General features: G+C 45.4%; 1 protein-coding gene across 1 annotated transcript in view; it reads right to left on the reverse strand.

The window, feature by feature from the left end:
* Positions 1-580: 580 nt before the first annotated feature.
* Positions 581-22,509, reverse strand: part of Pdzrn3 (PDZ domain containing ring finger 3) — a 229,312-nt gene continuing 207,383 nt past the window's right edge. The window contains exons 5-10 of the mRNA XM_052174441.1: positions 19,781-19,868; positions 7,472-7,570; positions 6,324-6,386; positions 4,746-4,847; positions 3,779-3,895; positions 581-3,024 (exon numbers count right to left, since the gene is read on the reverse strand). Of these exons, the coding sequence (XP_052030401.1) occupies positions 1,468-3,024; positions 3,779-3,895; positions 4,746-4,847; positions 6,324-6,386; positions 7,472-7,570; positions 19,781-19,868 (2,026 nt within the window). The 3' untranslated portion in view covers positions 581-1,467. The remainder of the gene's footprint in view (positions 3,025-3,778; positions 3,896-4,745; positions 4,848-6,323; positions 6,387-7,471; positions 7,571-19,780; positions 19,869-22,509) is intronic.

Below are 22,509 nucleotides of genomic sequence, written 5' to 3' on the forward strand. Positions count from 1 at the left end.
GGCAAATAAAAATGATGCCCTTCCTAATCTTATCTTTAGTTTCATTTTTCAGTGGGCATTATAGCTGAAATTGGTGTAAACATCATAATTGTGGAACACTGGTAGCAAATCCTCCGCTCAAGATCTTGACAGTTGAAATAGTCTGGAAGAGACCCTGTTTCCAAGCCCAGCTACTTTAGTGACCTCTGTGATGCCAAGAAAGCTATTGCCTGGTGGACAGACACACATCCAAGATGGAAAGCTGGACGAGACGTTTGCTAGGATGGGCAGAGTAGTGTTTGAGTAACCAAAGCACCTTCCTCTTAAACACAACCCTGCAGAGATGCACTTGCTCACAAGAGTTCCTATCCACAGGATACTGGGCTAGGTTGACGCTTCCTGGGAGGCGCAGCCGAAGCCCAGGAGGATGTGGTATATTTGGTCCCCATTCTTTGCCACCAGCCAGTCCTTGCTTTTTCATCGGTCTCTAGGCCGAATGGAGGAATCTGACGGTCTGAAAGTCTTAAGAGGTAGCAGGTAACACAAACCTAGAAGGGGCGGGAAATCGGCACTGCAAAATAAACACCCATGTCCAAACGTGTCAAATAGAAAATAATAATTTATTTTAACTTCATTTTACTTGATGTTTGCAACTAATCATGATTGTGTGAACTTGCTTGGTTAAGTCTGTCCCTTCCAATCTACAAAGCAAAGGTCTACAACAATGAGCACTTAAAACTCCACAAACGGTCTCCACCCACGACTTCCCTGTACATGCAAATTCTTCCAACAGGCGGCAATATTTGCAAACATGCTTTAAGCGTCCACAGAGCTGCAGGAAATTTTGCTTTCTTTTCTGTTAAAACCTTGATACTCTTCTTGGGAACCTTAACCATAAAAATGTTAAAAATGGATAACCCTAGTAGAAACGCTGTGAGTTTTGTGTGTGTGTGTGTGTGTGTGTGTGTGTAATCACCAACCAGACTTTATATGGGGTTGTGTCGAAACCCCGACTGATATAAGCTGTATGAATGAATGGTGAGTTGTATGAAACACATTCAGCGAAGTGACGTTACAAAATAGGGTCCCATTAAAAATACATACTGGCAGTTGCATTTTGTGTTTTAGGCAGAAAAAAAGCGTGTTTAACCTTCTTTTATATGAATATAGTTTAAACAAATTATTCTGTGAAAGTATGCTTAATAAAAGATCTTTTGGAAATTTAAACACTTTATGAAAAAGGTTAACAAGTAAAAAATTACCATTGCTATTTGAAAAAAAGCTGCTTGTTAATATTGCCTTCTAAGAGAGTAAGGGTGTATTTTCCCTCCACTGAAAACAGAGCCGGGACACCCAAAGTTGCAGGAGTGGCAAATTTAGACTATCAACATGATGGCCGGGCTTATATATACAAAAACTTGCCGCATTGAACGAGGCAGGGATGTCTACCCCAACGGTAGTAGTCTCTCGTATGTACACAAGTGAGAGTTATACAGTAGTCACCGACAGGAAGGAATTGTATACCCTAGTGCCATCTGGCGATTTTGTGCCGTGGGTTAAGAGTTCTTGGATAGTCATCCAATTGTCAAAAATCTTTTTGTTCCTCTTCTTCATCATCTTTTTGTGGCTCAGTTCCAGGATGTTCATTTCCTTCCTGTCGTCGGAGGCCTGCTGCTCCTTCAGACAATCCAGCCTGCTCTGCATCATAAACTCGCGCCTCCGCCTCTGCTCCTTGGCCTTCACCAGATGCTGCTTGCGCTCCTCCTTGCTCCAGTAGCGCCCCATCTTCATCTCGCTCATGGCGTCGTCATCCGTGGTCAGGCCACTGCGCTCCTCGCGGATCTTCAGCGCACGCTCGCGTAGCAGCCGGTCCCGCACTGGCCTCTTGGTGATGTAGCGCGTGCCGTCACTGCGGATCTTCACTTTCCATTCCATCCTGGGTTCCGCTGAGTTGGAAGAGTTCAAGTCCTTGCACATGCTCACCAGGCTCATCTGGCTCTGCGCATACTCCACCGCCGACTTCTGCTGGATCAGGTGCATGTAGCTCTGGTAGTGTTGCGCGTGAGCAGGGATGTGCGCGTGTTTGTACGGGGAGTGGTGATAAGAGGGCAGGTAGGCGCTGCCCAGCTTGGGGCTGCCTGTGGGGCTCCTGCTGCCATCACTAACTCTGCGCTCTTTGATCTCCAAAGCCTGGCTAGGGTCCAGCTCTTTGGCGCTAGGGTTGTAGTTTGGAGGGCTTACTTCAGGATCCTCGGTGATGGCGAGCAGATTCTTGGGCGATGGCCTGTAAGCTTCGATGTTAGCTGTGGCCCCTTCACTACTGCCCTCGGCCACTCTCCGCAGCGAGTTGTCCGGAGAGATCTCCAGGGTGAGTGGGGTACTCCTGCAGCTCTCCCCAGTGTTGTAGGCGCTTGAACTATCCTTGTCTGACTTTTCCGGCAGCTCAGTGATGTCCGAGAGCTCATGGCGGCGCACGTCCACACTGGTGTTGTAGTTGCGGAAGCCACTGTGGTGCAGCATCCAGGACTCGCGGTACTGCTCCTTGAGCTGCTGCATCTTGTGCGCGCGCACGATGCTCAGGCACTCCAGCTCGATGCTGCGCAACTCCTCATTGAGTAGCTCCAGCTCCTTGTCCACGCTCTCGGGGTCACTCTTGCCAGCGGCATCCAGCGGGCTGTTGGGGTAGTACAGGCTGTAGGGACTGGCGCTCTGCACCTGGCACTTGAGCTCCAGCAGTTCGCGAAAACGCTCACACTCATCCTCTGGGATGCCCAGGTAGTCCACATCAGTACAGTCTGCAGAGATGAAGGACTCGTTGCTGAAAGGCAGGTCGCCACTGCCCAGGGTGTCCTGGCTGCAGGTCAGCTTCCTCTGGCCCGCCAGCGGGTTGGAGGAGGCCGTGGCATCTTCGCCGTTATTCTCCTGTTCTGAGCTTTCATCATTGCGGGTGCTCTCATCCGTTCGCCCCACACCACTGTCTTTCTCGTGCTGATTGGATAAGATGGTGGCTGTGTCTGTGGTCCCGCCGTCTTCCTCATGCTTCTTCTATATCAGAGAAAGGGACAAGAACAACCTGTTCATGAGAAGTCTGGGGTAGGGTTTGGGGGTGGTGGGAGGGGTTGGGAGGAGGAAGTACCCAATGTCATCTTTTGTGTAGGACAGTTTAGATTGAGCTCTAAGTTCCTAAGGCTGACTCGCAGCATTTGAGGGACCTAGGGCCCAGGAAGTGGCCAGCCCTATCTCTATGAGTCTGGGCCAGACCCGTACCCTCACTTTTTTCAATCTATAAAATGGGGAAGATAATAACCAAATAGTAAAGGAACTCGTAAATAGGAAGAATGTGTAAGTACTCCTAAGAGACTCAGTAAATGGGTAATTAGGACTCTGACAGTGGCGCAGGAGGGAGCTGCAGGGCTCTGAGCAGCTCAGGTTAATCATAGAATTGCTTTGCTTTCAAAGGTGTGAATTAATTGTATTTTCCGAGTACACACCAACGGAGTAGTAGCAATGTCTCCGCTTTGTGTTTTTTAAGCCATAAAAGCTTTATAACCTAGGTGAGGTGGTGGGTACCTGTAATCCCAGCACCTGGGAGACTGGTTGCTTTGAGTTTGGAATTCACTAGTAACCATGTAGCCATTTCCAGGGAAGAGCTTGGTGAGGGAATTTATCAGCTTGCATTCATTCCCCTCAGGCTCAAACAGAAAAGCTCTCCCGAGGGAGTTTTCCGATGGCCCCCAGCATCTTGGAAGACGCTCGTTCTCCTTCGCTGGGGTGGCGTGGGGGCTGCCGCAGGGTTTACCTGTTGCAGCACACTGGCTGTGAACTGCATGGCCTGGTGATGCTGCTCCTCCAGCATGTCCATGTGTAAATCATCCAGAAAGTCGTTCCTGTCGTCGTCCATCCAGCCCTCATCCAGCTAGGAGAAGAGTGACACGCACGTGAGAGTCTCTGTTATCACCCTGAACTTAGAATCACCATGGATACACATCTATGGGTGTCTCTCTCTGAGTGATTCCAGAAAGGTTTAGCTGAAGAGGGAGGGGCGCCTTTTAATTTGGTCATTAAACAGGAGAAATCAAGTAGAACAGTGGATTCATTTCTCTGCTTCATGACTGAACACAGTGCAGACAGTCGCTCCATACCCCGCTTAGCCTTTCTGCCACGCTGGCCTGATTCTACCCTCAAACTGAATCAGAGTAAGCCCTTCCTCCCCGAAGCTGCTTGGAGACTATTTTGTCACAGCAAGGAGCTTTCCTTCCAGAAAGGACATTACATCAGAAAGAAGAATTGTAGGGCTCTTTCCAAGAGTCAACAAACCACAGTCTATAGACGTGGAAAGGACTTCATCGTCTGACTGATGGAACTCCACCCTACCCCACACTGGGGAAGCTTCTAATACCATTCCTCCACCCCTGATTTGATACTTTGTATCCAGACTTAGTGGTTAATGCAGTTAGTTACTATTTGAAAGACTATTCCATTCACATTAATATGCCTTCAATGTACTAATAAGTGGGACTTAGATCCAGGCTGGAAGGGGCATCTGTCAATCCTGCAATGATTCTTTTATTAGTCAACCTGAGGTGGGTAGGGCCCGTCAGGTTGGCTAAACCTTTGAATGGATCCCAAGTTGCAGTAAATTCAAACTCAAGGCGGTATGCACCTTTAAGCTCAGATATACTCTGACATTGCTTTGCAGGGCTAGGGACTTGGTTTTGATTATTTAAAAAAAAAAGTCTAACTTAATTCACTGGACGTTGACTTACCTGGAGCTCAGGCCTTGCAATCAGCAATGAAAAGTTCTTATTTTCTTCACTGGTTAGAAGAGCCACGGCCTCTTCACGGTTCTGTACTTCTATGCCATTAATCTGAAAGTAAAAGGGAGGGTAGGGGTGGGTAGCAAGGGAAACGCTGCGTGGAGCAGAAGTGTCCCATGGTGCTTCAGGACTCACCACTCACACTTATAACATGGATTCCATTTAGCTTTTAAAGAACGCTGACTTCTGGAGAGAAGGGTCTTGCTTAGCCGGAGGCTGAAATATTGTGGAGGGATCCAGGATATGATCCAGAAAACCCCTGATGCTCAGGCCACATCTGAGCCCTGGAATCTGACATCGCGTTTGGACAGGAGAATACATAGGGACTATATAACACGGGCACTTCCTGTTTACAATAGGGGAGAAAAGCAGAGGGTGCCTGCTGGGAGGGAGAGTGAGTGGGCAGCAGAGAGGGACCTGCCGTGGATCCATGGGCCGCCTGTGCCCAGTCTAGCAGGCTGGGTGGTAAGCCAAGTAGAAATGGCTCTCACCTTCACACCGACGGGCAGTGTGAACCCGCTGGCAGGACATCTGCCTGCCTGGCTCAGCAACTTTGAGTTCTGCACATTTTCGTTCCTGGGCTGATATTCCTCCAGGGACACCACGGCAGACCTGCTGACTTGGAAGTCGAGCCCTTCATCTGACTTTGCCACTCTATGTCAAAGAACCAAGAGGTGGCAAAGCGGGAGACACTGCTGGTTGTCATCATCCAGCCTGACAACACAGGGATACGGGGAAGGGTGTGTGTGTAACCCAGGCAGGGTGCTGGGGACTCCTTTTATTACTTCCACTTCCTGTTTTCAATGGTTATGGTTCTCAGTCAACTGTAGCAGCAAAACGTATGCTGAGGGCCACAGCCCTCAGGTGTGATGGTCTGGGTTTCTTTCCTAGGGAAAGACCCTCAATGCTCTCACTAAAGGCAGAGAAACAATATAGAGTGTGGTGGGAAACCAAAACTATACATGGTGGCTTGTGAAATGGGGAAAATGAACTGGTAGATTAGAAAGATGAAACTAAGACTGAGAAGAGCCAGAAAGAGAAGCCCGTGGGACAGAATGAAGCCAAGGCTCTGTGGCCCCACAAAAAGCCATGGGGCTGATAGACATCAAATGATAGGACGCTTGCATAGCACCAATGATGGCCTGGCTTCCTCCTCAGCACTGTATCAAACCAGGTGTGCAGGAGGTGGAGACAGGAGACCAGAAGTTCAGGTTCATCTTTACGAAGTGAGTTTGATGCCAAGCTGGAATCCATGAACATCTCCCCCCTCATCTCCCCCAAAATGATTACAGCTGGAGGAAAGAAGTAAGCGCTCTTATACAGGGTTCAAGGTAAAGATGTCACCTTTAGAACAGACTAGCTAATTAGTATCATTCACTAATCTAACATGGTTAGTCTGACTGAATTCCTGGTCTTTCTGAACTCCCCGGTTCCTGTTCTTAAACCTCTCCTGCATTTTCAACCTGAGAGCTATTTGCGGAACTCGCTTCTGTGCTGAAGATGTGCATCCGTGGACCGTGCACCCACCTGGATGATGCGGTCTCCTTCGCGGATCCGTCCGTCCTTGGCTGCGATGCTGTTAGGGTCAATCTGAAATACACAGTAGACAGCCTCAGCATGAACACAGGTACTTTCGAAAGGCTGTTGTTAACACATTATCACACACGTCCTTGCCTTTCTTTACTGAACAGATTTACAAATAGGACCTAGCATTGCGCACAGGGAGAAATGAACTATCTGTTTTAAGCTTCCCAGGGACTCTCAGAACTCGGCTTGCAGTACCATGCCCGAGGACTGGGCTCGGACCTGTAGAGCTGAGCTGGTGAAGAGGCAAACGTGAGAATAACTAGAAGCAAGTCAGAGACACGGATTAGGTGACAGGACACCCATAGGTGTGCTGCCTGGCAGCCCTACCTTGATGGCTTCCATACCAAATCTTGTTATCAAATTTTGGAAGACAGCTTTAAAAGTGAGATGTATAACTGGGACGAGTGGGACCGAGGATGACAGGGGTGACTTAAAACATGCTGACGTGACATGCAAAGCTTGGTGGGTGGTGCTTATCCAATGAGTTGACTGTGCAGTCTTTAGCAGATATGGCTCTTAGCCCAGCCCATAGAGACAGATTTGATTTCTTTGGGAAATTGGTTTTCTGCAAGCACAAGGAAGGGCTGCGCATGCATAGGAAAGTATTCATAGTGAAGTCAATTTCTCCACTCCATCTCTTCTAGAAAGATCGCTACGTCTTTCATCTGTGTACTTTGATAAGTCTACGTAAGTTACGTTTGATGTATATGACTGTGTATGCTATGACAGGGAAGACGGAGAGAGACTTTAAAAGATAACAGTCTCTCTGCCTCCCATTACACTTGAGTTGGGGAAGTGTGAGGCTGCTCTTCCCTCGGGGCTGAGCACGCAGACCATGGAAACGACTCCATTTTATGGTTGGTTTGCAGCTTCTCAAGGGTAATTTTGCCTTATGTACCAACATTAGAACTTAACCCCTGCGTAAAGATGTAACTCTGTGGAGTGTGATGGAGGGGGGCGTGCATCCTGTATCTTTCCAAAGATTCTCTTGGGGAGCTAGGTCTAGGGTTTCTAAACAAATACAAAGCAAAACAAAACCTAACCACTTTGGCTTTGAGAGGTTAATTTTCAGACCTTAGCTTTCATACCTCGCTTATATAAATCCCAATGTCGTCTTCGTCATCCGTCCGGTAGCACACAGTGAGGCCTAGCTTGTCCTGGCTGTTCATCCTGTAGAGGCCCACTTCCTACACAAAGAAAAACCTTCTCTGTGAGATTCCAGCAGGAAAGGGGAGCTGGGAGCGTGTCGAATGCTTTGAAAATATTTGGTTTAAATGATAAACTGGATTTCTTTGCATTCGACTGTGTAGAGCCAGTTAACTTACCAAACAAAAAGTGATTATGGACATGGGATCAATGCCCTGGGCATTTCTGACCTCTCAGTCAATATAAAGTCATTTTGAAAATAGTTATTTTATTGATCCTCCCCAAGAAAAATTACCCATATTTCAGTCAGCGTCAGGACCGCAGGGGTAGGGCTTTTAAAAAGCATTCTTTCAATGTCTGCCACGAACAATAATATTTCCACACCCCGAATGTTCCAGCCACTTCGGTACAAATGTTTCTAGCATGTTGGGCTAGATCATCTCACGCTGTGCCCCTTAATATGCACAGGCGTAGAACTTGCAAACAGATTACGCATAAATTGATCCGAGAAGGAGAGTAACGTGATAGTGTGCAATTAATGCTTTCTACAACAGCTGCGATATTTACAGTCGAAAATTAGTTTCAGCTACTGTTCCTGCAAATTAAATAAGATAAAATAGCAAACTGAACCCAATGCTGGGACCCACGGTGACAGGCAACGTTATTGTTTGTGCCAATTAGTCTGCACTTCCAAATGAAATCGGAACTTTGAAAATCTTGGGAATTCTGAGAGGATGCTTCTGGCTCTCTGTGAGTGGTTTCCGAGCCTCCTCACCCGGCCACTCACTCTGCCAGTGACTCAGGTAGGGTTGGTGCAGCTGGGGCCAGTTGGAGGGGCTTCCGGCTGACAAGTTATCCGGCCAGCTTTTTGGTCTGATTTTTAGTTTTTGCTGGGTAACCAGGAGGGTAGGAATGGCTCTGAGATGGCATCTTCAGTATACTCTATGAGAGCCACTTCCAAGAGGCATCTTTTGAGGGTATGAGAAAGGCACGGCAGCCTCTGTGGAGAAAGCCTTCCCCTCATGAAAGATGAGGTGCCCAACAGCACTGATGCCTTCAAACCTTCAAAGCAGAAAAACAGGGCACAGAGGTCCCAGGACAGTGTGTCAAAGCCTTGTAAATGGGAAGAAAGAAGGTGAATGTGGAAATGTGACAGGCAGCAGTCCCTATATCAGCGTGGGGAGCTTGGCTTTAGGTTCAGGTGGGCACTGCCCTGATCTGTTGTGTGTAAGATGGTTAAGAACGCAGGCACATATGCAAATCCCTAGTCTACCTTTATCTAGAAGCATCACCCTGGGCTTGCTGGCCTTTCTTTGCTCACAAGCTCAAGCCGGCCTGGGAGATGAAGCTCACAGCACTGGGCCTGACCCACAGTGAGTGGCAATTTAATAATTATGTTTGGGTCACAAGTAACCAGTGGTTACAACAAGCTGTTGGTGCAGCACGCCCCTCCTTAATAAGATGCTGTTGGTTTATTTTCTGATCACTGATATGTTAATTAATTCAGTGACTTCCTAATGATAGCTCTAACAATATGGTAAATTCTCATTAAATGAAACTGTTAATTTCTAATGCTCTAGTTGCATTAGATGGAAATTTCCTTCCTTGTTTGTGAGTATGCTAGGCAGGCCAGTATTCAGGGGTATATCTAATCATGAGGGTAATCTGCAGATCCTTTGGAATAACTAGTTTTCAACCTCCAAATACAAGCAGCATACCACATTTCTGCTTCCAATACCTCTCATGTATCCTCATTGGATTGTACTCCAATGACTGTGCTAAAGAGACCCTTGTTTGGCCATTTGTGGGTAGACAGTCTGAAATCAGTGAGATTTCATGATTAGTGGCTCAGGTCTTCCTAGCCAGGTACAGATCAAATGCTGCCACTGAGCCTTCCTGGGCTCTGACTCACAGGGCCCATTTGGTGCAGTCACAGGTTGGAGAGAAAGCAAGGCAAACATTGGAGGAAGACAAAGGAGAGAGACAAAGTATTGTAATTCCACTTCCAGTAGGATTAGTAGTGTGAGGGAACAGGTTAGGTTCTCCTCTGTGTGACTTCCCTTGAGATGACAGTGTCTTAGAAAACTAGCCCTCCTGGACGTGTGCTTCATGGTAACACTGAAGAACTCACAGGAGTTGAAGGAAGTGTATGGAAAGTTGTATGACATTGTCCTGATAACCAAAGGCATATCTGTTCAACTGAAGGTGGAGTTGGGCAGCTGTCCACAGGATAAGTTAAATACTCCTGCATCGGTCAGCCACAGACTGACAGCAAGGCAGGCGGGCTTGCTCCAGGGACCTTTTATCATAGCCAGGCGTGACTCTGTGACATGTGCTCCGAGTGGCATATGAGACCAGGAAGATGTTTGGAAATCATTTTATAGAAAGGAACCATGTATTGCATTAGGGGTTTCTGAGAAGAAAAAAAAAGATTTATAAGTAAGGTCCTCTCCTCCACAGAAAAGGATTAGATTTATCTATCTTGGTACTAAATATGTCAATACCTAAATCAAGTCTTTAGCACATGATTTTGGTAAATCCTATCTTGACAAGTACCTCCCTATCATTATTTTACTTGACAAAATTGTATAAGTATTAAGCTAAAAGACTTTAGTTCATCTTAGGGCTGGTGTGGTTCTGCTTTTTCTTGCCCATATAGATTTGTGCTCTAAACTTTTTATAACCTGGGGGAAATTTTTAGTACAAAATTGCAAGCAGAAATAGAAAATATCTTTAAAGTGCCAAAGAGATGGCTCAGTGAGTAACGTACTTGCTGTGTATGCATGAGGACTTGAGGTCCTATCCCCTGCAAGCTGTACATGCATTTTCAACCATAGCACTGGGGTGGTAGAAACAGGAGGACCTGGGAGCTTGGTTGCCAGCTAGCCTAGCTGGAAGAGCAACATCCTCCAAACTTAAGGTGGTATCAGGTAAAAGAAAGTACTGGAAGCTGGCCTCTGGCTTCTACACGTGAGTATACATACATACCTTCAGAAAACACCCTGAAATGTTATGGTATTTTCATCAGTGTCCCTGATAATTAAATCAAGGACCACTCATGCAAGTGTACTCGAACACTCCATGTGTTGCCATTAACTTGGCTTTCAGTGAGCAAGTTGGGGTTGGCCATTCCTTCCCTGAAATGCAGCAACATCTCAAAGTTCTTGAATTGAGCCCCGACGATGTGGGCACATGGAAGACTTTACATCTTATATCATGCGCCTGCTCATAAAGTACAAGCAAATTAAAATTATTATCTAAAATTACCTTTGGACTATATGCATATGCTATATATCAAATATAAATGAGCTTTATGTTTAGACCTGCTTTCTAGCATCTTTACCTCACGATCTATCTGCAAAGATTTCAAAATCTGAAACACAGCTTGTCCTAAGCAACTGGGGATACAGGATGCTCAACCTGAAATCGATTCTACAAAGCTGCTGTTTCAAAATCTGTATGGTAGAGAATAAGGTCCTTTTATTATAGTTGTTCTCAGTTAGAGTTAGTTTAGAACACACTGTCCCTTACAACAGCAGACTGAAGTAGAGATCAGCACTGCATTCAGCCTTTGAGCCCTGCTGTCCATCCTCAGTTTGGCTGGATCTGGCTGAGAAGCTATAAAGACAAGACTCCATTGTGGACATGGATGTGTGGTTCACCTGGCTCCAGCATAAGACATCCATCATTGGTAAGGAGACAGCAGGGGAGGGCACATGCTCTAACTGGAAATATTTGCCTTCTCTCAAAGGCAAATGTCAAAGTTCTCTCTTCTGCACCCACTGTAGTTGCCTATGAAACAAAACTTCATAACCTGATTGACTTTTAAGTATAAGAAAAGCAGCACCATTCTTGTTGAAAGGTGGTACAGTGGGAACAATTTTACATCTTGTTCTAAAAGGATTTGAGTGGTGGATGAACTGATGTTGGCAGTATACTTGATAAACAATAAACAGGGGCATCTGGAGATTAGGCAAATGCTTGACATTGAGCTAAACATTCCTCATGTTTATCTGGAAATTCTTAGAAACTCTTAAATGATAAGTTTATCCTTAAAAATAAGTTTATCCTTAATCCCTAATCTCCATCCCAGAGAAGAGGCTGTGGCTAAGCCAGAGTGACCTTAGCAGGTTTTTGATGATCTTGAGAAAAGGAAGTGTTACTTTCTTACAAGGATTAATTTTCCACTGTCTTTGGATCTGCATTGATCCATGTTTTAAACTTGGCTTAACAATGACAGGAAGGCATCCCTAGCTAAATAATGGATTATACACTATCAGCAGCATCCAGTCTTACCATGTAGGAGTGGTATGTTCTCAAAAAAACTGAATGAACTTGAGATTGTAAGGCAGGAAAGAAATACCTAATGAAAACACAAGCCTGGCTTGGTTACCAACAAAATGGTGCCAACTTCTCTTGATCAAACTTTTCAGCCATTTTACCTTTCTTAAATGAGACTTGGTAAGAAAGAATGGACGTTGCTCAAAGTTCTCAGGGAATTGCTCAGTTTTCAACATTTATTTCTGCTTCTGAGGAAGGAAGCCTAGCCTTGTTGAGCTCATAGTTGAAGGCATAGAGGTTATCAATACACAGCTGTCGTGATGATGAAGATAGGATTTCAAAGACGACCATTAATCAAACAGGTATGAATAATGCATCAGCATTAGCTGGATTACACCATTCCCATCCCCGGTGTCCTGTTGCTTATTGGTCTAGATGGACTATTTGATAAAAATGAGTAGCTGAGTCACATTTCAGATGAAACTTACATGGTATTCCAATTAGCAGTATTGATAGGGACACACCACCTTCATGATTCAAGGTCTTTGTTTCAGCCTCAGCAAAATAAATTGGAAGAAACCCCAAACCTAACTCGAATGGTTTATTCCCCTCCGAGAAGCCCAGTCACTTCTTCATAATTTCTTGTCCTACTAATCCAAGATGGCTATCAGATATCTAAACTGTTCCTATATGTACTCATGTAGTGATGTGTCTAAAAAGATCACGGTTTTACTTGAGACCTTACACCAAAATATTTATTTCTCCCTTCACTAATTATTTAGGAGCCAACATTTTGGCCACAGACTATTCCAGACACTATTTGGGTGTGGGCAGCAGAAGAGCCCACTCTTGAATAGAGCTTGGACGCTACCGGGATCGTCAGACAAGATGCAGATGATTGTGCTATTGTCCTACAGTGCAATTCAGCAAACAGTCTCTCAGCGATGTGATGCTAGGCAAGACTGAACTCTGATATGCCAAGGCCCTGGTTTTAGAGGGTGATACATACAAAGAGAGGATCTTGTGATGCTGGGGAAGTTAAGAGGAGGCTGACTCAACCAGAGTCAGAACCATGCCAGGTTCACTCAATGAGCACTCACCCTTTGCCTCATAGTCTTAATGAGAAATTCCTAGATAGATTACGGTCTCCCACAGTATCTCCAGGACCATCCCAATTCCCATCTGGTCTACTTCTGTTATTCTGAGAAATCAGAATCATGTCAGGATCCTCCCCTCCCCATTAAAATTATATATGGCCTTTCCATTCTGGTCTTATAAGGACATCATCGAAACAATGCAGGTGACAGCAGCTCTTAGGCCGGATAGGATGTTACTGCAGAGTCACCGGGGAAATTAAAACAATAGAGTACGGGGAAAAAAACCTTCATCAGACATCTATTTTCTTTTTAATTGCCTGCAGGAAGACCTGGAGCAGGTGTTCAGTACCTGAAAATTCAGGGGTAATTATTCAGCTGCTCCACTCTGGGGTATACTTGAGAATAAGCCCTTTAACGCTAGGCAATTTCACAATAACAGGGATTTGACACTTACCTAAATATGATCATTTTGTGTACTTTAAAAGGAACAACATCTGTTTTCCCCTCTGCATTGGCTTTGATAACATCCCAACACACTTGTATATATTTTCCTCACACAGAATAGGCATGGATCAGTTGCCCTTCTATCTCACTCAGCACGGATGATAAGCATTACGCTGAGAATGTGCCTTCTACTTGAAGACAAACCTGATCCTTCTGAAATCAGATCCAATATCTGCAACAAGACAGGTGGGGACCTCGCAGAGACACTGCCAGCAGGTCTAAGAACTCCTGTGAGGAGCAGGGACAGTGGCCGTGTGTCTTTCTGAAGACTAGGTCTGCTGTAGTCATAAACTCAGATCTCAGCAGGGGTCTGTTTGTTGACCCTCTCAAGCTGATAAGTAAACTTATCTCAGTATCCTTCTGCCGATGCCACCTGCCACGGACTAGAGGTACAGCCACTGTTTCCTAATGGAGAGTCCCCACAGCGAACCTCAGTAAGACAATGATGTTTCTATCAGTTTTATGCTACAGGAAGAGAACACCTGGGCCTAAGGACTTTATACAGAACAGAGGTCTTTTTTTCTTTGTACCTTATGATCTGGGAGGTATAGAAAGCCTAGTTCTAACATCTGCTTAGCTCTGTCACAATATAGCAGAGGTACCATAGTGTCTTAGTCAGGGTTTCTGTTCCTGCACAAACATCATGACCAAAAAGCAAGTTGGGGAGGAAAAAGGGTTTATTGAGCTTACACTTCCATGTTGCAGTTCATCACTAAAGGAAGTCAGGACTGGAACTCAAGCAGGTCAGGAAGCAGGAGCTGATGCAGAGGCCATGGAGGGATGTTTCTTACTGGTTTGCTTCCCCTGGCTTGCTCAGCCTGCTCTCTTATAGAACCCAAGAGCACCAGCCCAAAGGTAGTACCACCCACAAGGGGCCCTCCCCACTTGATCACTCATTGAGAAAATGCCCCACAGCTGGATCTCATGGAGGCACTTCCCCAACTGAAACTCCTTTCTCTGTGATAACTCCAGTCTGTGTCAAGTTGACACACGAAACTAGCCAGTACACATGGCAAACACATGTTTGAGAGAGAGAACACATGGTTCTGGGAAGCAAGACACTAAATGTAGAGGGTCACTTTACTTTGTAGCAATCAGAACAGATGCATCCCCTGAGCCTGTCTTTATATCCCCTGAGCCTGTCTTTAATCTCGCTAAATGCAAAGTCCCAGTGACCTGATTACTACCCACCAGGCTCAGCTCCTTAAAGGTTTGCCTAGTTCTTCACATGTTCCTTCTAGAGACCATGCAGCACGCAGACTCCCTATCTAACTCAGGCCCCGTGGTTTTCCCTTCTCTGCCACTATATTTCATGAATTAGGGCAGGTGCTTCTCTAAAAGCTAAAGGTGCACTATATGAACTAGTGTTTACCTGAGGAAACCCATCAGGACTAAAAGAGCACAGGAGGAAGCAGCCTTCTCACCTGCAGGACCTAGTAGTCACCGCCACTCAAAAGAACCACCAATGGGAGTGTCCGTTTGCTGGCTCTTCAGTGAAATGCTAAGCTAATGTCCAAGGGTCCTGATGGTCAACAGCAGTAGTTAGCAACCTGTGGCTCCCAACCCCTTTGGCAAGCCTCTATCTCTATCTGTATAAAAAATATTTATATTACAATCCTTAACTGTAGCAAAATTACAGTTATGAAATAGCAATGAGAATAATTTTATGGTTGGGGGGATCACCACAAAGGGGAACTATATTAAAGGGCCATTTGAAGGGTCACAGCTTTAGGAAGGTTGAGAACCACCGGTCTAGAGGCTTTCAGGCGAGCAGGATGGTGACTTCCTGATGGTGTATTTCTAAGTGGCTAATGGTAGACTAAATATAACAAGATGCTCAGAAAGAAACGAACAGAGAACGGACTTGTAAATGAGGTTGACTGAAAACTCTCCTAGCATTAAAATAACATGATTGCTGGGCTTGGAGTGCTAGCCAGACTGCGGAGCTGGTCAAGGTGCTGACTGTACAGGTCTATCAGCTGGAACTGGATCCCCCATATAAAGGTGGAAGGAGAGAAGTTAGTCCGTGGAGTTGTTCTCTGGCTTCTACATGTATGGCATGGTACATGTGCATCCTCTCCCTCCCCTCCCCCCCTCTCTGTCTCTCTCTCTCTTTCCTGCATCCCTGTCTCTCTCACCTATACACACATACACACTCTGAGTATTTCAATGATGTGGGTTATTCATCTCTGCTTTATTATTTTTTTTTTTAAAGAAAGTCTCTATGCCCTGTCACATGTCTTGGGGATGGCTTCATCTGTTCCTAGCCTGTGATGATTGTGTAGGACAATATGGATGGCATTAGTGAAGTGGGAGCATATACTGGTGCCACACTGAGTGACATGCCGGAACCCACACCTTACTGGTGTGACTCATGAGAAGGAGGAGATGTGGAGGCTTGGGCTTGGTTCCCTGAACCCATCGCCTCTAGATCACAGATTGTGGACTGAGACATTTGGGGGACCTTGTGAACTTGTGACTCTCTTGTAGTTTTAGGGGCCAAGGCAAGAGGAAAAAAAGCAAGAGGAGGCAGGGCTGCTGGTCCTTATTTCATACCCTGAATAATGAGGTTCTCAGACACCGAAGAGGCTCTTAGGTTGTTGATGTTGAAAATATTGCATCTTTTAGGTAGAAAGAATCAGTCTGGGGCAGACTTAATGCTGTTGATATTTACCCAATATTTATTTATCTTTAGTAAAGATAAAGAGAGCTGCAGTGGGCTCCCAGTCCTTGGAAGGCATCCGCATTAATAACACTGGGTTTAATAACACTGTCTTGTATTTTGGTGCACCGCTTTTATCTGTGGTAGTTGATCCCGACTTTCTACTTGAGGCAGTGGTATAGAAACTACCTTAGTTGAAATTATCTGAATTGAAGAGAAATACCTTAGTTGAAATTATCTGAACTGAAGAGAAATTAAAGGCAAATTACAGTTCTTGTGATAACCAGCAATGGGAAAATGTCATATGGGAGAGTGGTCCAAATGGGCAGGCATTGTCGAATCTCAGTGTACTATAAATATGAGTTCTTACAAACAAGACTATGTTTCTGGGGAGAGCCTATTTTTCCATCAGCTCCTCAAAGGGACAAGAGAACCCCCTGGTATGAAACCAACTAATTTCAACTAAACACCCCAAGCCACAATGTCTATGCTACTCCAGAAATCTAGCTTCTGAGATATTTGGAAGCTTCTAGAAGACTCTCCTTGTTCCTGTTATGATGGCTGTCACACAGCAGTATCATTCCATGAACAATGGACTCTTCTGGGAGGACCCTGTTTTCTTTTACAGTATCTAGAGAATTTCAGACAGAGGAATAAATGCCAACAGATCCAGAAAGTTCGCCAATGAGGTGTAGGGAATCTGTCTTTTGCATGTCTCCCACTCCCCTTGCGTATTTACCATGCCACTCCAACAGTCAAGGCCTTAATATCCTTCATGAAATCTGTTTAGTTTTGTATTCCCTTAATGCACTTGACCATTGACCCGTCTATTGGAAGAGGGTGTATTCAAGTATCCTGGAAGAGCAGCTGGCTGCTTCAAGAATAAAATGCTAAGTACTAAGCTGTGTCTGTCCATACCTAGCTGTCAGCGAGCATCCCTTTTTGTTGGCTGATTCTATACTTTTATTGACCTTCACCCCCTTCTGCAGTCAGACCCAGGTAGCTCTCAAGGATGTAAGAAGAAAACAGCTGTTCTAGGCTATCCAGCTGCTTTTACTGTGAAACAAGCCACTGCCAGTCAGCACCTGTTCTTCAGCAGGGCAGCCTAGACTGCACAGCAGTGGGCCAGAGAGTAGAGAAAATATGAATGGGTGGATTTCCTCTGGCTGACTTTTACATAGAGCTAAAGGGCTCACCTGACAGTATCATGTGCTGTCTTGACCCTGCTCTACAAAGTTAGTTTTTACATAAGCTCAGAATAATAGTAATAGTAATAATAACAGTAATAATAATAGTAATACATATTGAACTATTAAATGATGGTTTCCTGAAAGTACAAAGAATGATACAATAGAATTTGATATTTTTCAATTAACTCAATAGTGACAAGAGCACTGTAGTGGTTTGAAAATGCTTGGTTTAGGAAGTAGCACAATTAGGAGGTATGGCCTTGTTGGAGGAAGTATGTCACTTTGGGGGTGAGGTTTGAGACGCTTGCTTCTCCTAGCTACCTAGAAGACAGGCTTCTCCTGGTGGCCTTCAGATCAAGATATAGAACTCCCAGCTCTTCCCCCACCATGCCTGACTGGACACCGCCATGCTCCCGATAATGGGCTGAACCTCTGAACCTGTAAGCCAGCCCCAATGAAATATTGTCCTTTATCAGAGTTGCCTTGCCCTGGGGTCTTTTCACAGCATTTAGGAAATGTAAAGAAGGAGGTTTTGGGGGGCAGGTCTTTTTGTTGTGGGTGGGCTACATTCAGTCACCCTACTTATCACCCTATTGTTGAGTATTGTCCTTGAGTAAAAAGTGGTGTTTCAACACCAACCATGGCCCTATAACCTGATAGCCCCCTGGGTGCTGTAGTGGCAGACATGCCTTGACTGTAGCCAATACCTCTCTAATTGGACTTAATACTCATTCAACAAGAGGAAAATTATGCTTAGCACGGGAAACCTAGCAAACTACTTGGTGCTAATGGAGTCGTGGATCTTGTAGGAGTTACCCACAACTGCTATGTTACTCAACCAATATAATCCCGAACTATATTCTAAATCTTAGTTCTTATACCCACAGACAAGTATAGTCCTCATTCCTAATCAAGGAAACTCTTCTTTGCAACAGATAGCCCATTACAGAAAACCATAACTATTCTAAATGCAGAGTTGTATAGCCAAGTCCCAACTGATACATTTGTAATACAACTCCTACACTGAAGCTAAAGTATTATTGTGGGAAAAGGGATAGAAAGATTATAAGAACCAGGGGAATAGGGAGTTTGCTATCAGACCGAGTTTCCTAGCAATTTCAGAAGTTAAAGCCATTGTCTTAATTACATTTTTTTTTTTTATTGCTGCAAAAATCCCCACCATGACAGAAAGGCAAGTTGGGAAGGAAACGGTTTATTGGGCTTATAATTTCTACATTGTAGGCTATCACTGAAGGAAGCCAAGAAAAGAACTCAAGCAGGACAGGAACATGGAGGCAGGAGTCGATGCAGAGGCCTTAGAGGGGTGCCATTACTGGCTTGTTCAGCTTGCTTTCTTATAGAACCACTGGCCCTAGTATAGTACTACCCACAAAGGACTGGGCCCTCCCCATTAATCAGTAATTAAGAAAATGCATTACAGCCGGATCTCAGGGAGGTATTTCTCTGTTAAGTTTCTCTCCTTTCAGCTAAGTCTACTTTGTGTGTCCAGTTGACATACAAACTAGCCGAAATACCTATAAAGTCTCACCAACATGACTGGCAAACAATGAACTCAACAAGGACAGCAATAGATGTACAGACACTAAAGTGGATGGAGACCTCATCCCTACACACAGTGCTATACAGGCCATTAAGGAATGGGAGAGGGGGAGAAATAGCCTTCCCCAGGGAAGAGCACACAGATAGGTTACCAGATACCAAAAGTCAGCCTGCAAAGGTCACACCTACATGTAACAGTATGCAGATCAAGTAGGATGTATTCAGGAATACACAACCACAACTAATGAAGAAGGAGGCCATGTGAAAGAGAGCAAGAAGTAGGAAAGGGAAGGGACAATGATGAGGGTATAGTATAGTCTCAAACATAAAAGATATTTAAATAGTGGTGATCAAGGTAAGGAGGTTTACAGTACTTTTGGTCTGTGTGTGTGTGTGTGTGTGTGTGTGTGTGTGTGTGTGTGTACTTGTCTGTGCATGTATTTATAGGGCCATATATATCATATGTCATCTTCTATTATTTTCACTTTATGGTTTGAGAACGGGTCTCTTTCCTGAACCCAGAGTTCACTGACTCAGCTAAGCTACCAGGCCAGTAAGCCTTCACAATCCACATGTCCCTGCTCTCCCAAGTTCTGGGGTTATAAACACGTCACCATACCTGACTTTTATGTAGGTGCTGGGGATCCAAACTCCAGTACTCAGACAGCGAGCACTTGACCACTGAGCCACCTTCCCAGTCCCTGGGACCTCCTCTTGGCAGTTTGATGCGGGGACCTGACGGTTGGGCTTTGTCTTGAATTAATGGAAGGAGGAAGAAGCCGGACCCTGCCTTTCAAGGGATGGTAGCCGTGTAGATTACCGAAGGAGATACGGATGTTGATAATTTCATTATCACCCATGAACTACATCTGTGTGTAGAGAACTCTGGCCTTTTATGAGCCCAAGGGAGGCTCCGTAAGGACAAGAACAACAACAAGAAGAAGCCATGGCTCCTACCTCCAGCTCCAGCTCTTCCCTGTCCATGTCCTGGTGGATGTCCCCCATGTAGTCATTAGGATCATAGTATTCATGGGATGAGGGGTGCCTGGAGAGAGACAGAAGGTTGTCAGGGCCCTGGTTCTTAGATACTCATCTGTTTTCTTATCCCCAGCCACTGTCAGTACAGGAGCCCTTCCAGCTCGCTTTCCCTCTGTATGTGGCTCTTAACACCTCCCCCCCCAGTACTGCTATCTGCTGATGTGAAACAGTCCATGCAGACAGGGACAGTATTTCTGGGGAGAGTCTGTTGCCTCCATCAGATCCTCAAAGGTACTAGGAACTCAAAAGCAAAGCAAAAGCAAGCAACCAACCAAAACCATCAAAGAACCTGGTCAAGCTTAACTTCCGCTGGAGAGAGTGAATGTGCAAGTTAAAGACAGGCTGGGCCTTGTTTCCAGACTTCCTTCCCTAGCTCACCATCATGGATTGATCATGAGGTCATGCAACTGGTCTCTAGACAGAAGACGGGTCCATGTTCATTGCTGTTGTGTCTCGGGGCTTACTTTTAATCTTGATGGCAAACGCTCATATGTGAGCAGCGCTCAGGTGTGCACTGGTCTCTGAGACCAGTTTCGAGTGCCATGCTGGACACTGCTAAGCCATTTGCTCACACAGTGAATTTTCACTTTTGTTTTTTTTTTTGCATTTATCCGCCAGTGAGAAATGTATTTGCCTCCACAGCTTAGCCTGCTCATGTGTGTGATGTGAGTGTCCTTGCAGACATCCCTGCTCACAGGTCCTTGTGTGTGCATATGTCTTCATCCTTCTTGAAAAGCCAGGAATGCACGTTTTCAGGCTGGCACACATAAAACAATCTGAGCCCAGGGTCTCCTGGAAATGATGTTAATGGAACCTCCAGGAACAAGGGTAATGGGGACTAGAGTACATTTGGCCAGTGGCTCTGGAGGCGCTTTGAATCGCACACCAGATGCTGATCAAAAGCTCCTGCCTCCAACGGTACTTGGCTGGGGACCCAAAGCACCACATTTTTACAGGTCAGGCAGCAATCAAGGGGGCCCTGGCGGTCCCTCCCAGCCACTTAGTTCAGAAACAACAGATCAGACATGGGCGGAAGGGCAGTCCTTCTGTTTCCAGACCAATCAGGCAAATATCCATGCCTGCACTTAAGGGGCTTTTAGACCTGAGGATCCCGCTGTCCATTCTGGGCTTTCTGTTATCAACCTAATACCCCTGCTCAGCCTCAGCACACAGTCCCGCTGCTGTGTGACCTCTGGACTTTGTGATATTTCTCAAGTTCCCTCCAGGGGATAAGCCATGTCATGTTAGCTAGACTTAAGAGGAGATTAGGGGTTTGGTCTAAAAGGCTGTCACTCTGACAGTTTACCATCTGAGAGTCACACATGGCCCTGAAGGGCTCATCAATAACACAAGTCGTTCTGGACTGCAGTGTCAAGTAACTTGGTTTTAAGGCCATGCACAGGGAGAAGACCAGATGCTTCCCAGGATCAGCTGGGACACAGCGGGAGGGTCATGGCTGAGAGGTGAGATAGGGTAGCCCTGCTTTCCCACCACTGTCTTATGCTGAATAAAACCTTTATACGGCCAGTCTCTGTAGGTAAATAATGGAACACTCACTATATTACTGTATAGGTAAATAAGGGCCCTCACTCAACAATGCTCAAGTCTCTACAGACAAATCAAGGAGCACCGAGCGGGACCTCAGTCTACAGCATCCTGTCTCTATAGGCAAATAAGGGGGTGACAGTTCTTTGCAAGCTGGCGTGCTGTGTGAATGGTGAGTGTTCATGAAGGTCCTGTCTCCTCCCTGTTCATGCTGTCAGCTGCACAGGACTTCATTCCTGTCAACTGGGGAATTAGCCCCGGTTGCAGATGACAGCTAACCACTAAACCCACAAGATGAAAGGCAAGCCTTTGTCCAGGATTTGACAGAACCATAGGAGATGTGTGGGTGCTCCAGCTCCCGGGTGACTAATAGAACTCCAACAGGTACGGTTCTCTGCAAGAGCAGAAAATTTCTTTGAAATAATGAATCCAGGCAATTACCTGAACCCAGGCAGAGCTGAGATGGGGAAAGACAGGGGAAAGCTTGTGTCAGCTAAAGAGGCTGTGCCCTCAGGTTGCATGGTTCCATGGGTGAAAGCTAAATCTAGCTGGGCATCTTTAAGCCAGTGGTGTTGGTAGCTTTCTCATTTTTGACTTGTTCCTGAATTAACAGCCACTGCCGCCACTTCACTGAAGGCTTACCGGGTGATCAGTCACATGCTGTTTTGTTTAATTCTTCAACAATTCCATGAGACAGGCATAGCTTGCATCCTTATCTTACTACAGCATAGAAAAACTAAGGCTGAATGTAATAAAGGAAAATGAGGCAGACTCCATGGTAGAAATTAGTTTGGGAATCATGTCTATCTGACCAAGTCTTCAAATTGATTCATGTCTTCCGTAGAAGGTAGAGCTATGTAGAAAGACATTATTGAGGTGTTTGATCACAGCTACTATGCAATTGGTACACAGCAGTAATGATTTATATGGGGTAGGCCTGGGTTTAGTGCCTGGATGTGGGGTTGAAATGAGACCCAAGAAAGCAGAGTGCATAACCTCCAGGGCGCTTTCTCTGCTCAACAGCTTACTTTGTTGTCTATTTAAAACAACAATCAGCATTCCCTGCAGTGGTAACTAGGAAAAAAAAAAACCTTCAAATTACT

The sequence above is a fragment of the Apodemus sylvaticus genome, chromosome 2, assembly GCF_947179515.1.
Source record: "Apodemus sylvaticus chromosome 2, mApoSyl1.1, whole genome shotgun sequence".
NCBI lineage: Eukaryota > Metazoa > Chordata > Mammalia > Rodentia > Muridae > Apodemus > Apodemus sylvaticus.